Source organism: Gigantopelta aegis, chromosome 1 (assembly GCF_016097555.1).
Source record: "Gigantopelta aegis isolate Gae_Host chromosome 1, Gae_host_genome, whole genome shotgun sequence".
Taxonomy (NCBI): Eukaryota; Metazoa; Mollusca; class Gastropoda; order Neomphalida; family Peltospiridae; genus Gigantopelta; species Gigantopelta aegis.
The window spans coordinates 39348503-39365076 of NC_054699.1; the positions used below are offsets into that span (position 1 = coordinate 39348503).

The following is a 16574-nucleotide window of genomic DNA, read 5'->3' on the forward strand; positions in this document are numbered from 1 at the left end:
TAACGGTGCTTTTCATTGGGAGGTTGAAGGTACCTTTGTTATGAAAGGAATACATCCGTTGGTCTGAAAGAACGGTTGCCGAAACACTATTTAATTAACGAAAATCCGAAGGGGTCGGGTTTACACGTAGGGTCGGAATATCACCAATCTACCCTATCTGGCAGAGTTGAAAATGGCAACTTTTAAAATCAGGCCAGCTGCAGTTGAAGACTGCGAGGAGATTTTCCGCATGAGCGAGGTAAGATTTCGTATTAATCCCAGTGTGGACTTCGGACCGAGTTCGTCTTTAAAACAGGGATATTTTCCACGTGTTGAACTGTGGTGAACGCTAGTTTATTTATAGTCCCGGAAAGATAATATTAACAAAGAAAGCTGAGAGTATTCCATTGAAAGTAGTATTTTTCTTCGCTACTTTCACAATCCTATTGCGCATGCGTGCAAAGAGTAACGTCCCTTGACGAAATAGTCGGCCTCAGACCACAATTAATTTCGCTATATGTTTCTATATAGCCTTAGTGGCTATAACATTTTTATTAATATCAGCAGGCCCGTGAAGTTTTGTATGTACCTTTGCCTGCATGGGGGACACATACCCTAAAAAGGACAACCCCTGTTGTCCAGCTCTTTCTCCCAGCATATTGGTTTAAACAGACACACCCTCTAAACCAGGCCGGAGTACACCCATTTTACACAAAAAGCACTACTTTTGCATGGGCCGGAATTACCACAAACAAGTCTTCAATGTCAACAAGTTACACATGTTTACAAACTACATGCTATCCCCTGTCACTTCAGTCAAACAGTTGCCACTTCATAGCTGTCTGCCATGAAATAATCACAGTCAAACAGCAGACTACTTGCGCAGTGAAACTTCCGGATTTTGGACAACCAAATGGGAAGATAACTGTAATCTGAGGCCTATCAGTCCATTTTTTCCCCTAAAAACTGGCCCACACTAATGCATTCCAATGATATACATATTAAAGCAATGCTCAGTAAGTATCGGTATGTCACCTTTAAACCGAGAGTATACAGAGGCTGTGTTAAAACACCTACCACGGTGCCTTGCCATGGCCAATTTTAGCAATGGAAACTTGAGGGACACCAACTTCAAAATGTAATAACTTTATCAAATTTTGGAATTTCTTCATACAATGAGCAGCTATTTTTTCTTCTACATATGTTCTATCTGCACAGTGTTGTCTTGGAAAGATTTTGAAATATTTAAAGGAAAAAAAATCAATCATTAGATTTTACTTCATTTTTAATGAATATTAAACTTAAATTTAAATTTTTGAAAAACAAAAAAATCTAAAACTGTAAAATTTTGCATTTTAGATATGATAAGTGGAGGCTTAGTAAAGATATGGTGACTGAATTCATGATACATTATTAGAAATGTGTCAGAGGGATGGTGAAAGTCACAAAATTGGGGCCATTTGCAACAAATGTTTACACACTAATTTCAGGGAAAATTAGACATGATAGGCCTCATATTCAATTTTGACCTGCTGTATTTACTTAATCTACTTCATTTACTGTATTAGACATGTAGCCACTTTGTAAAAGGCAAAACAGTCCATATAAATGCATATTAATATGAATATGCCCTACAGATATTACTTAGGTATACACCATAATATTTTTTTTGTTGACGACAACTTTGAAAATGAAGATTGTCACAAAATGCTGATATAAATCCTACCAAGAGGTACTTGCACCATATTTTTCAGTTTCCAGTGATAACTGTTAACAAGTGTAGTCATGTGCCAGTGTCTGGGATACCTCAGTGTAGTATTTCTTGATTGGAAGGATGTTTGTAGTAATGACCACTGAATATGCATTATGGATTATTCTGCCATATGTATTACAAGCCAAATGTTAACTGTAATCTGAGGCCAGTCATGCGATGCGACTATATATGTGGCAACCTGTACTCAGCGGTCACCTGTCTTAAGCGGTCACGTTTATTTACTCCCTTGTGTGGCCGCTTAAGACCGGTTTGACTGTATATATATATATATATATATATATATATATGTGTGTGTGTGTTGACTGTATATATATATATATATATATATATATATATATATACTCTTCAAAAGAAGAAACGCAAAACCACATTGTAGTAACATTTGGAGAATTGATTTAATTATTGAATGGTGAGTCCGATAATTACCAAATGTTGCAGGATTGTTCACAATTCACTCTAGTCCATTGTGAGTAAGTGATAGGACACACCACCAAGGTCACGGTCATCTGGAGTCAATACCGGGTGTGGCCTCCGCGTGTGTTGACAACTGCCTGGCACCGCCTGCCCATTGAAGCAACCAGAGTACGGATGACGTCCCGGGGGATGGTGGCCCACTCGGCCTGCAAGGCTGCTGCCAGCTCGGGCAGGGTCTGGGGCTGTGGTTGTCGCTGTCGGAGGCGTCGGTCCAACTCGTCCCATAGATGCTCAATTGGGTTCAAATCCGGTGATATCGATGGCCAAGGAAGGACATTAATGTTGTTGTTCTGTAGGAAAGCCGTTGTGAGACGTGCTGTGTGAGGCCTGGCGTTGTCATGTTGGAACACTGCGTTGGCGTTGGCCATAACTGGAACGATGTGTGGCCGGAGGATCTGGTCAATGTAGCCCTGTGCATTCAGGTTGCCCTGCACGTGGACCAGGTCAGTTCTGCCAGTGTGTGAGATGGCTGCCCACACCATGAGACTACCCCCGCCGAATCTGTCCACTTCCTGCACGCAGTTTGCCGCATAACGTTCACCACGACGCCTATACACGCGACATCTTCCATCATGACGTCGGAGCAGAAATCGGGACTCGTCACTGAACCACACCTGTCTCCATCGCAGTTGAGCCCATTGTCGATGAATCTGGCACCACTGCAGTCGGAGTCGACGGTGTTGTGGTGTTAAGATGACACCTCGAACTGGACGTCTGGCACGAATTCCTACCTCACGTAGGCGGTTCCGTACGGTCTGGTCGGATATCCTGCGCAAACCTGGTATTGCTGCGGCTGTGGAGGTGGCAGTAGTCAATCGTTCCCGAAGGTGGCGTACCCGGATGTAGCGGTCCTGCCCGGGGGTAGTGACCCGTGGTCGACCGGATCTAGGGAGGTCACGTGTTGATCCATGTTGCTGGTAACGGTCCCACAGTCTGGAGATGGTGCTTGGGGACACATGGAATGCCCTGGCAACGGCCGTTCTGGATTCGCCTGCGTCTAGTCGGCCGATGGCATTGTTTCTCTGCGGTTCACTGAGACGTGGCATGTCCTGGATTGTCAACTGTCGGCCAGATACAGAGGCCAGGCAAGCGAACACCCTGCACTTTTATACTGTTGGTGTTCATGTTGCACGTGCATGGTGACATGGTTTGCACGTGGCTGCGTTTTTGCGAATATTCACATTTTGGAACTTTATTGTACAGTAGCTGCGTTTTATCGAATGTAACCGTGGGAATGTGTTTGGGACATGCAATGACCTTATATTCACAAAGCATGAACCGGTAGGAAACATAAAATCGGAGTTATAACCCATTTGTACCCTTTTGCGTTTCTTTTTTTGAAGAGTATATATATATATATATATATATATATATATCAGAATGTGTTTTGTGTCTATCTAATTGGGAAAAGTGGGAAAAGTAAAAAAAGAAGATATTTTATGCTGTTACATGTATATCCATAAAGTGGGAATTTAAAAAAGGGGATTTGAGGGAGGGGGGTCAAGGTAGGTGCCGTTCTGTTTACCCATACACACGTTTTTATACAGTGTCAACAGGAACGCATTGAGTATTATACAAAATATATTTATTTTCTTTACTGTTAATGTATTTTTCACCATATCTAAGTATACTAGACCGCCCTGTGTAGGAACGACCTGTACAGAACCGGTACGGTGTTAGTCCCTTATGCGTTCACTGGCTTCCCTCCTACAACATGTGCCGAACAAACCCTCGTACTTGCAGTAACATTAAACTCGTTTTCTACGTGAAACGATTACCCACAAACGTTTCCGATATTCATTGGCTGGATATCGATGGAAGGATAACGAATTTCCCGGACATATGCGATTGGAACAGTTAATAATTGAACAATGGTCGTGACCTCCCATTGCTTTTGTCCCCCAATTTGCAGTTAGGTCTATTTTGGCGAGATCTCGCGGTTTGCGTCCTCGAGTAATTCCGCAACGGGCACATGCGCAGGTTGGACTATACCAATTCAAATCCCATAGGCGACCATGTTAACGTTTGTGTTTAAAAACACTATATGCAATATATCAACCAAACTGTGACCCATAAATATCAGTACTACAACCCCTACCTCAAAGTATTAACTGCAGAAAATGGTACCTTTCATGGCTCATTTTCGGTATAACCAGATGTTTCTGCAACACCCCTAGTTTCGCACAAAATTTGAGTACTTTTTTTTACAGGTACCCCATACATGTTCCAAGCACAAGGCTACTTGACACGGTGGTACTACATCAAATAAAATTGCATACATTTTTAGCCCAGATGAAACTTTTTTTTTTTACAACCAACACACTCACATTTATAACCAATCACAGGACTTGTGGTGTTAACTTCTCTATCAAAAGTTCGGTACACCTCGAACTTCGACCCAGCCGGAAATTAATTGGTATAGTGCAACCCGCAGTGGAATGAGAAAGAAGTCTATTTCCGTCTTATTATTCGGCAGCACCTTTCCAGTGTAGAGTAGGGGCTGTGCCCTGATCACGGATAACGATTTTCTCGTTCAGGTTTGTATTCCCTTATAATAATAATAATAATATGGATACCACCTCCTCTTTCCCGACCTGGACAGACGAGCCGACCAAGGCCGGCACCTGTGCCCACGGCAGGCGTGCGCTGCAACCACTTGCTTTGAATTAGCCCGAGTACTCTGACTGTAAGAGAGCTAGACGGACATTTGGACATAAACACGCTCTCATTACAGTCAGAGACCAACCTATGTCTTTTTTTGGCAATTCCTGACTACCAAACGGTAGGCAACGAGTCCCGCTCTAATACCACAACAATCCTATGTTTGACGTCAAATACCTTTACATCAATCATTTTCGAGTTAAGTGATACAAAAAAATCCACATATTAATCACTAATACACTTACTACAGAAAGAAACTCGACAGCACCCACATTCAGCTACGCTTCGTGACACTCCGTCGCAACAATTGCAAAGCTCGGCGATCTATTTCGAGACGTAGACCACGTGATCGCGCACTGGGCGATTCCGCCTTGTGCAGCAGTTACAGGGGCCGTCTCATATCAAGCGAAGTTACAACATGGAAGAGTTGGCTAATGCCGTTTTGGATGAATTTGGATTTCATTACGTCATTAAACCAAAACAATTACACATTATTGATTCCATTTTGAATTTGAAGGATACATTTGGGGTGTTATCGACAGGATACGGCAAAAGTATGTGCTACGTACTGCCTCCTCTTATGACATGACCCCTGTAACTGCTGTACAAGGCGGAATCGCCCAGTCTCGAAATAGATCGCCGAGCTTTGCAATTGTTGCGACGGAGTGTCACGAAGCGTAGCTGAATGTGGGTGCTGTCGGGTTTCTTTCTGTAGTAAGTGTATTAGTGATTAATATGTGGATTTTTTTGTATCACTTAACTCGAAAATGATTGATGTAAAGGTATTTGACGTCAAACATAGGATTGTTGTGGTATTAGAGCGGGACTCGTTGCCTACCGTTTGGTAGTCAGGAATTGCCAAAAAAAGACATAGGTTGGTCTCTGACTGTAATGAGAGCGTGTTTATGTCCAAATGTCCGTCTAGCTCTCTTACAGTCAGAGTACTCGGGCTAGCTTTGAATGTGCACGTAAAACCCTATGACCTGACCTCCTCCTGATATACAAATAAAACAAGTTCAGTCTATGCCCATATCAACTGCATGTCGCACAGATACAAAAACTGACGCATAACTAAATATTGATGCTGCCAGAAATTAGCCCGAATACACGGTTCGAGAGCTATAGTGAGTATAGTCCGTCCCGTCCTGCGGTCGCCTGATGCACGATCGATCTAGGATCGATTCCCGTCGGTGGGCCCCATTGGGCTATTTCTCGTTCCAGCCAGTGCTCCACAACTGGTGTAACAAAGGCCGTGGCATGTACTATCCTGTCTATGGGATGGTGCATATAAAAGATCCCTTGCTGCTAATCGAAAAGAGCAGCCCATGAAGACTCTCAGGGTTCTCACGGACCCGGAGTTCCGGGTCCCTGACGCAGCGATAAAGGATGGGATGCACCATATTGCATACACGTGCGTCCCTGCGGACGCAGTATATTTTTATTTTTTTTATTTAACTTCAATACGATTTTATTTTGTTTTAAATCTAAATTTGACAAGTGGCGACAGCGGGTTTCCTCTCTCAATATCTGTGTGGTATTTCACCATGTCCAACGCCATATAACCGTAAATAAAATGTGTTGAGTACGTCGTTAAATAAACCATTTTCCGTCCCATCCTCACCGTGTATCGTCATACACAGGGTATTACATGTACTTTACTCGTTTTGCAGGAACTAAATATTGACGAGAAGCTACCAGGATCCTCGGAGTATGTGACTGTTGAAAGTAAGACTATTCTTAGCACCATATACAAGCAGTGACGTGGCGGGGGGGGGGGGGGGGGGGGGGGGGGGGGACGGTATACCAAATATTTTTGTCTCTGTAAAGCTTTATTCGTTCCAACCAGTGCACCACGACTGATATATCAAAGGCCGTGGCATATGCTATCCTGTCTGTGGGATGGTGAAAATAAAAGATCCCTTGTTACCAATGGAAACATGTAGCTGGTTTCCTATGGTGTCGTTAAACCAAACTATCTTTTAATTACTGTCTAGTTTATATTTATAAATAGCTTATGTTAAAAAGCCATTGAACATAAGATGTAATTATAAAATACACGTAAATATAAAACATGTAATATCAAACCTGTACAGAGACAGAAATATTCGGTCTAGGGGCACGGGGGACATGCTCCCCCCCCCCCCCCCCACACACACACACCCAATAAGATATTTATTTTTGTTTAAACTGTATTAAATTTAATAACATCATACATACATACATAGTGTGGGTTGGCCCCCCAATATGGGTTGGTCCCCTCAATATGGGTTGGTCCCCCCAATATGGGTTGGTTCCCCCAATATGGGTTGGTCCCTCCAATATGGGTTGGTCCCCCCCAATATGGGTTATCCCCTCCCCCATTTAAAACCCTGGCTACGCTAGTGTAGACAGGTGGGTCTACCTAGTGGAAGTATAATTGATTATTATGTTTACAAGGACAGATGTTAGAGGATGCTTAATATATTTGTATACGTGGGGTTAATTATGTGATGTCGAAACTGGTTGTAGATTATACAATTGATGAATTATTTCGGTACATAATATGCTTGTCAAATGCGTCCAAATCGCAATTGATTTAAACAAATAAACAACCCCCCCCCCCCCACACACACACACACACATCAAAAACCAAATAATAAAAACTCCTCAAAAACAAACACCCCCCCCCCAAAAAAAAACCCCAAAAAACAACACCAAACAACACCCTCCCAGAAAAAACAAAAACAAAAAAACAACAAACAAAAAACAACCTCAAACAAACAATCCCAAAACCCCCCAGCAAAACAAAACAAAGCAAAAAACAACGAAAAACAAAACCACAGAACAAAAACAAACAACACAAAACAAAACACCTGCATAAACTATGCACATTATATTTATTAATATTTATTTATTGTTTTTTTTAATTTCTTTATTAACTCACAGGTCTTAAACAAGGCGGCTTTGGAGATGAGAAATTCTTTCATGCAATTGTTGTCGAAACAAGTACGTGAGTACATAGACGTACGGGCGCCCATTTTTGTAGGGGGGGGGGGGGGGGGGGGGGCAGGCTTTTCGCCCAAATTAAACAAAAGTGCCCGAATCTGGATTACAACATTTATTCATATTGACAATACTGCCAAACAGCTATATAGGTTTACAAACGAATCGTCAAGCATTTGTACATGGATTACAAATAATATTGTGTGGTAGAACGATAGAAATACATGGTTAAAAGTGATGAGGCCAGCTAATTTTGCCCGAATTTTTGCATCTTTTTGTTGCTATCCCTATGGTTTCTAAGTTCGGGGTTATTTTTTGTTGCAAATTTCAAAATATTTTTCTCAATTCGTTCGAGTATACGTATGGCTACACTGACACCTGCTACTTTTTTTTCGGTTTCTATCTAAACTATCGGGTTTAACAAAGACTATGGTACGTACTATCCTGTCTGTGGGATGGTGCATCTAAAATATCCCTTGCCGTAATCGAAAAAAAGTATCCCATGAAGTTCAGACAGCGGGTTTCCTCTCTCAATATCTCTGTGGTCCTTAACCATGAAGTTCAGACACCGGGTTTCCTCTCTCAATATCTCTGTGGTCCTTAACCATATGTCCGACCCCATATAACTGGATAGGCCTCAGTAGCGTCGTGGTTAGGCCATCGGTCTACAGGCTGGTAGGTACTGGGTTCGGATCCCAGTCGAGGCATGGGATTGTTAATCCAGATACCGACTCCAAACCCTGAGTGAGTGCTCCGCAAGGCTCAATGGGTAGGTGTAAACCACTTACACCGACCAGTGATCCATAACTGGTTCAACAAAGGCCATGGTTTGTGCTATCCTGCCTGTGGGAAGCACAAATAAAAGATCCCTTTCTGGCTGTCGTAAAAGAGTAGCTTATGTGGCGACAGCGGGTTTCCTCTAAAAAACAGTGTCAGAATGACCATATGTTTGACGTCCAATAGTCGATGATAAGATAAAAAATCAATCTGCTCTAGTGGCGTCGTTAAACAAAACAAACTTTACTTTTACCATATAACCGTCACTAAAATATGTTGAGTACGTTAGTCAATAAAACATTTCCTTCCTTCCTTCCGTTTTTGACAGTTGAACCAGCAGATGGGTTGCCAAAGAAGAACACGGAAGAGGAATCGACCAATCAGAACTGTTCGACAGACAATTCAACGTTGCCCGATAGTTTGGTGGAAAAAGCAGCGAACCAAAGATCGCGTCTGCTAGGTTACGCTACCTACTCGTTTTGTTTCGGAACCTACGGACCCGGGCGAGTTTTGTTTCTACAGGATATATACGTGGAGAAAGAACATAGACGGAAAGACATCGGGAAGGCTTTGTTTATTGAACTGGCTAAGGTAGGTAGCAGGATAAAGCTAACGCTTGTTTTGTTTAACGACACCACCGGAGCACACTGCTGAAGTAATCATCGGCTACTGGATGTCAAACGTTTTGTAATTTTGACATAGTGTTAGAGAGGAAAACCGCTACATTTTTCCATTAGTAGCTAGGGATCTTTTATATGCACCATTCCACAGACAGGATAGCACATACCAAGCCTTTAACATACCAGTCTTGGTGCGCTGGCTGGAACGAGAAATAGCCCAATGGGCCCACCGACGAGAATCGATCCCAGACCGACCGCGCATCAAGCGAGCGCTTTACCACTGAGCTCCGTTACAGGATAAAGCTAAAGTTTATTTTGTCTAACGACACCACTAGAGCACATTGATCAATTAATCATCGTCTACTGGATGTCAAATATTTGGTAATGTTTTACTCATAGTCTTCAGAGGAAACCCGCTACATATTAAATTGGTGTAATGTATGCACGTAGCCCAGTTGTAAAACACTCGCTTGATGCGCGGTCTGTCCGGGATCAATCCTTGTCGGTGGGCCCATTTGTGCTATTTCTCGTTCCAGCCAGTGTACCACAACTGGTATATCAAAGGCCGTGGTATGTGCTATCCTAGGTGTGAGATGGTGCATATAAAAGATCTCTTGCTACTAATGGAGGCGTTGAGTTCGTCATGTGACCATATGATCGTATGATACGGCCCCTGCAAGTAAGCCCAAGGCGTGCCATGTTGGCACCCACTTTGCAATACGTCACAAGAAAGTACAGCGCAGGTTCGTTTCGCATAGGGGCGTCGAGTTTCTTCGTGTAGCGTTGGTACTGGTTAACAACATGTAAGGCCAAAAAAAAAAAGAGGTGTGTTTCCGGTCGACCGACCGTCCCTAGTTTTACCCCACCCCCACCCCCCCGACCCTAATTTTTTTTTCTCTTAAACTGAAAAAAAAAAAAAAATAATAATAATAATAAAAAAAAAAAAAAAAAAAAAAAAAAAAAAGAAGTAAAAATAAAAGAGGACAACATCACCAAACGAGTATTTCCTTCCTTGCACATTGTTCAGGTACTATTATATGATACATTTTGCACATGTAATTCCCTTCCGAAAAACATCGAGAAATTATGGAAAGCTTTTGAAATAGAGTTCCTTCCCCTGATTAGCTACCACCGAACAGCTTGGTCGGTCACGGAAGTAACTGAATGTACGAACATAGCCTTGGTACAGGTTATTTCGATTAAATATAATCGTATCAATTCAGCTTAATTCTCGTCTTCACTTAAATCAACAGGTCTTATTATTAATGCATCTCAAATGTTTGCATAAAGTATTTAAATTAAGAACAACGAAATTAATACAAATGTCCCATTAATTTAAGGAAATACACAAACAGTGCATACCAATACTACTACTACTACTACTACTACTACAAAGTAAAGTTTGTAAAGTTTGTATTATTTAACGACGCCGCTAGAGCACATTGATTTTTTATCTTATCATCGGCTATTGGACGTCAAACATATGGTCATTCTGACACTGTGTTTAGAGGAAACCCGCTGTCGCCACATAGGCTACTCTTTTTACGACAGGCAGCAAGGGATCTTTTATTTGCGCTTCCCACAGGCAGGATAGCACAAACCATGGCCTTTGTTGAACCAGTTATGGATCACTGGTCGGTGCAAGTGGTTTACACCTACCCATTGAGCCTTGCGGAGCACTCACTCAGGGTTTGGAGTCGGTATCTGGATTAAAAATCCCATGCCTAGACTGGGATCCGAACCCAGTACCTACCAGCCTGTAGACCGATGGCCTGCCACGACGCCACCGAGGCCGGTACTACTACTACAACAACGACAACAGCAATAACAATAATGATAATGATGATTAATAATAATAATAATAATAATAATTATTATTATTATTATTATTATTATAGTATTCAATTTAAAAAACAACAAAAAAAACCCAAAAAACAAAAAACAACCCTACCTACCTACCCTAATTTTTGGGGGGATGCAATCGGAAACAGACTTTTTTTATTTATTTTTTGGCCTAAGTTTAATGTGATGACTGGACTCGAAAATAATCAAACTAAAGCTCTGTGACATCAGATTTAGGACACAATGTATATGTTAGACACAGTGGCTGGCGACCATTTGGTTGTCGACGATTGCCAAAGTATTACACAGAGCCTTCTCTAGCCGTCCCCTACAACACATCAACAAGGGGAGGGCTGGAAGTGACTCGAGCAACCAGATACTAAAGCTCTGTGACACAGTGGCTGGCGACCATTTGGTCGTCGACGATTGCCAAAGTATTACACAGAGCCTCCTCTAGCCTTCCCCTACAACACATCAACAAGGGGAGGGCTGGAAGTGACTCGAAGTAGGTGGCAAAATGCTCGAGTGATACTACAACATACAATACCGTGGGGGGGGGGGGGGGTGCTGGAGGTGACTCGAGCTACCAGAGAATGGGTCCACCGAGGAGGTTCGATCCCGCGACAAAGGAACCTCAGGCAAGCGCTCTGCCGACTGAACTAGATCCCGCCCCGGGCCACTGGAATTGTTTTGTGCCAATTACTAGATTTAGTCAGGGGCGTAGCATGGTTTGGACCTGGGGAGGGGGTGTAGTATGAACCTAACGGAACCTTTCTTCTGCATTTGTTTTTCTGAACACCTATATGAATAGCATAATATTAACTAGGTGAAAAAACGTTTCTATGCCTCACCGGGTTATGGTGTGTGGTGTGTGTGGGGGGGGGGGGGGGGGGGGGCTCTCTCCGAACCCACTCCAGCGCTCGTCTGATGCGCTGTCGGTTTGAGATCGACCTCCGCCGATGGGCCCATTTGGGCTACTTCATTCTAGCCATTGCACCACGACTGGTACATCAAATGCCGTGGTATGTGCTATCCTGTCTGTGGGATGATGCATATAAATGATCCCTTGCTACTAATGGAAAAAATGTAGCGGGTTTCCTCTCTTATATTATATGTCAAAATTACCAAATGCTTGACATCCAACAGCCGATGATTAATAATCAATGTGCTCTAGTGGTGTCGTTAAACAAAACAAACTTTATTTTTATGTGTTCTAAATACTATAGATATATTTCCTCCTTAGAAAAATCCTTCATTCGTCCTAACTGCCTTACCTTTAAAGTTAAACGACCAATCCTTTCCATTATTTGATGTTTTTCCTACTTTCCCAGATAGCTTTGTCGAAGAGGTGCCAGGAAGTTAATTGGCACGCCTTTTCCTGGAACTCTGGAGCCGTGGAATTCTACAAGAAACTCAGAGCAACAAACGCCACAACGAAAATCAACCTACACAGTTTCTTCATGGACTATAAAGACATATCGAGGCTTGTTACCGAGTCAAAGGAGGCTGACCAGTGATCCTAGCCGAGTCGTTTGTAAATGGTATCTGTTTTGACCCCAATACACTTTGACAGTTGAATACACAAGTAATTAATACGAATATGTTTATTTGAATTGCCGATCATGTCACAGTAACGTTTTTCATCTTCGGTTTATACATGCATGTACAACGAACAAATTCAAAATGCGTGTGTCGTCCTCACACCTGTTTGGTATTGCTATTGTTTATATGACAATGTGAAAAAAAAGTGCAATTTAAGTATACTACTTAAAAAAAAATAAAAGTCAAGCAATTCAAACATTTTACAGTTAATCAAGATTGACCCCGAATGCAAGTGCAAGCACCCCACACAGTCGGACTTTTCCCCTTTAATTCAAAGTGAAGATCGTTTCAAAGTAAGTATTTCTTGGTCTCCATAAGCAGGAAAATACTAGTAGATCACAGTATACGTGATGGTAGTCGGTATTTTGACCTTAATTTCATTCCGAGCAAAATTCCTCGAAACGGCTACAGGGAGTAAGCCTCCGCCAGATTAACCTTGCATGCACTTCGATGACCTAGTCAAAGCCTTGAAGTGACTCGCTCGGTTGGCAAGTCCAAAAAAAAAATCATACCAGTGCATACCCTGATATGTGCTATCCTGCCTGTGGGATGGTGCATATAAAAGATCCCTTGCTGCTAATGGAACAAAAATGTAGCAGGTTTCCTCTCTAAGATAATGTTTTAATTACCAAATGTTTGACATCCAATAGCCGATGATTAATAAATCAATGTGCTCTAGTGGTGTCGTTAAACAAAACAAAACTTTACCTCCCAAAACCCTCATCCACAGCATCAGGAAGTTAACCGTGTTACTGGCAAAAAAAAAAGAAGAGAAGATTTTGTTTTGTTTAACGACACCACTGGAGCACTGATAAGGTAATCATCGGCTATCGGATGTCAAACATTTGGTAATTCTGACTCGGATGTCAAACATTTGGTAATTCTGACTCGGATGTCAAACATTTGGTAATTCTGACTCGGATGTCAAACATTTGGTAATTCTGACACGTAGTCATCAGAGGAAACCCGCTACATTTGTCCTAATGCAGAAAGGGACCTTTCATATGCACTTTCCCAAAGACAGGAAAGCACTTACCACGGCCTTTGACCCGCTGACCCCTAGTACTGGAGTAAATTAGGGCAAACATTATACAGATATTTGGGCAAAATGTGCTAATCTGGGACCTTTTCTTCATGTACACATATTTACATAATTCTACCCTCAAAATTAGTTGTAATCCTTGTAAAAATGCGTATTGATTCGTTTGCAACCCTATATAACTGTTTTGTAGGAACGCTAATATGAATTTATGTTGTTACACAGATTCGGGCATTTTCTTTTAAGAAGCAAGGAAATGTTTTATTTAACGACACTCAACACATTTTATTTATGGTTATATGGCGTCGGACATATGGTTAAGGACCACACAGATATTGAGGGAGGAAACCCGCTGTTGCCACTCCATGGGCTACTCTTTTTGATTAGCAACCAGGGATCTTTTATATGCACCATCCCACAGACAGGATAGCACATATCACGGCCTTTGATATACCAGTCGTGGTTCACTGACTGGGAACGAGAAATAGCACAATGGGACCACCGACGGGGATTGATCCCACACCGACCGCGCATCAGGCGAGTGCTTTACCACTGTATGCAAGGTTTCACGTAGGGGAAGACTAGAGGAAACTTTACGTAATGCTTTGGCAGTTGTCGACAACCAAATGGTCGCAAGCTACTGTGTCTAAAATACACCTTTTTTTCCCCTTCTAAATCTGATGCCACAAGACCAGATTTAGACCAATCACGACATGGTCTGGTCAGGTCACAGGGTTTTACGTGCACATTCAGAACAAGCTGTTGTAGCGCACGCCTGTCCTGGGCGCAGGTGCCGGCCTCGGCCAGCTCATCGGTCCAGGAAAAGTCGTGACATTAAATTTACATGTTGTTAACCAGTGCCAACTTGTCACGTGGGAACACACTGTTCTCTACGTCACTACAAGAAAGAACAGCGCAGGTTATTAAATTTACATGTTGTTAACCAGTGCCAACGTGTCACGTGGGAACACACTGTTCTCTACGTCACTACAAGATAGAACAGCGCAGGTTATTAAATTTACATGTTGTTAACCAGTGCCAACATGTCACGTGGGAACACACTGTTCTCTACATCACTACAAGAAAGAACAGCACAGGTTATTAAATTTACATGTTGTTAACCAGTGCCAACTTATCACGTGGGAACACACTGTTCTCTACGTCACTACAAGAAAGAACAGCACAGGTTATTAAATTTACATTTAAATTTACATGTTGTTAACCAGTGCCAACTTAACGTTTACATTTTAAATTTTGTTAACCAGTGCCAACTTGTCACGTGGGAACACACTGTTCTCTACGTCACTACAAGAAAGAACAGCACAGGTTATTAAATTTACATGTTGTTAACCAGTGCCAACGTGTCACGTGGGAACACACTGTTCTCTACGTCACTACAAGATAGAACAGCGCAGGTTATTAAATTTACATGTTGTTAACCAGTGCCAACATGTCACGTGGGAACACACTGTTCTCTACATCACTACAAGAAAGAACAGCACAGGTTATTAAATTTACATGTTGTTAACCAGTGCCAACTTATCACGTGGGAACACACTGTTCTCTACGTCACTACAAGAAAGAACAGCACAGGTTATTAAATTTACATGTTGTTAACCAGTGCCAAGAAAGAAACTTATCACGTGGGTTAAACAACGTCACTATCTACGTCACTACAAGAAAGAACAGCACACACATGTTGTTAACCAGTGCCAACTTATCACGTTCACTACAAGAAAGAACAGCACAGGTTATTAAATTTACATGTTGTTAACCAGTGCCAACTTATCACGTGGGAACACACTGTTCTCTACGTCACTACAAGAAAGAACAGCACAGGTTATTAAATTTACATGTTGTTAACCAGTGCCAACTTATCACGTGGGAACACACTGTTCTCTACGTCACTACAAGAAAGAACAGCACAGGTTATTAAATTTACATTTAACCATTTACAGGTTATTAAATTCACAGGTTATTAAATTTACATTTAAATTTACATGTTGTTAACCAGTGCCAACTTATCACGTGGGAACACACTGTTCTCTACATCACTACAAGAAAGAACAGCACAGGTTATTAAATTTACATGTTGTTAACCAGTGCCAACTTGTCATGTGGGAACACGCTGTTCTCTACGTCACTACAAGAAAGAACAGCGCAGGTTCATTTCGCATAGAGGTGCCGGGTTTCTTTGCTTAACGTTGCTAGTGGTTACGTTAACAACATGTAAGTTTAATGTCAGGACTGGATTCGAGAATAATCAAACTAAAGCATCACGTTTAGGAAAAAATGCTTATTTTAGACACAAAGGCTTGCGACATTTGTGTTGGGCTCAACGACGACGATCGATCTATCCTAGATTGACAGCGCTTTACCACTGGACTACGTCCCGCCCCAAAGTTCACAGGGGATAACCACATGCGGGTAACTGTAGTTACTCGCATCCAATATGGCTGAGGACGCATATGATGAGTATTAATCGATGTGAATTTCCGTATTTCTAAGCAGTACATTCACATTTTAATAGAGCGTATCGACAGTTGGTTTAGTATGAATTTATTTTGAATCCACGCACTTAGGATAAGTTGTGTAATTCGGCTGATAATAAAATCACAAAGTTAGGAATGATGAAGGTAACTTTGAAGCGATGATGTAGGTAACGTTCTAGTCAGCTTCAGATGGGATGTGGGTATCTGACAAAAGGGATGCGGGTAATTGCAATGATGAGCGTAACTGTAGGATTAGAGTAACTGCTGTAGTTGTCTCTTCATAATGATCCCCATGTGCGTCTAGAAACAATTAGTGAAAAAACATTTGTGTT

General features: G+C 41.9%; 1 protein-coding gene and 1 long non-coding RNA gene across 3 annotated transcripts; both read left to right on the forward strand.

Annotated features, from left to right (window-relative positions):
• Positions 1 to 28: 28 nt before the first annotated feature.
• Positions 29 to 12907, forward strand: LOC121374877 (thialysine N-epsilon-acetyltransferase-like). The gene is made up of 5 exons (XM_041501995.1): positions 29 to 238; positions 6559 to 6613; positions 7814 to 7873; positions 8976 to 9238; positions 12441 to 12907. Exons 1-5 carry the CDS (start codon positions 173 to 175, stop codon positions 12624 to 12626), a joined length of 630 nt encoding a protein of 209 aa, XP_041357929.1. The 5' UTR covers positions 29 to 172; the 3' UTR covers positions 12627 to 12907.
• Positions 12908 to 14188: 1281 nt separating this feature from the next.
• On the forward strand, positions 14189 to 15863 carry LOC121374884. 2 transcript variants are annotated; one of them, XR_005958254.1, is made up of 3 exons: positions 14189 to 14936; positions 15501 to 15678; positions 15725 to 15863. It is a non-coding gene; the product is annotated as an uncharacterized LOC121374884 (long non-coding RNA). The 2 variants fall into 2 exon arrangements; XR_005958249.1 differs by lacking the exon at positions 14189 to 14936 and adding an exon at positions 15086 to 15343.
• Positions 15864 to 16574: the final 711 nt, after the last annotated feature.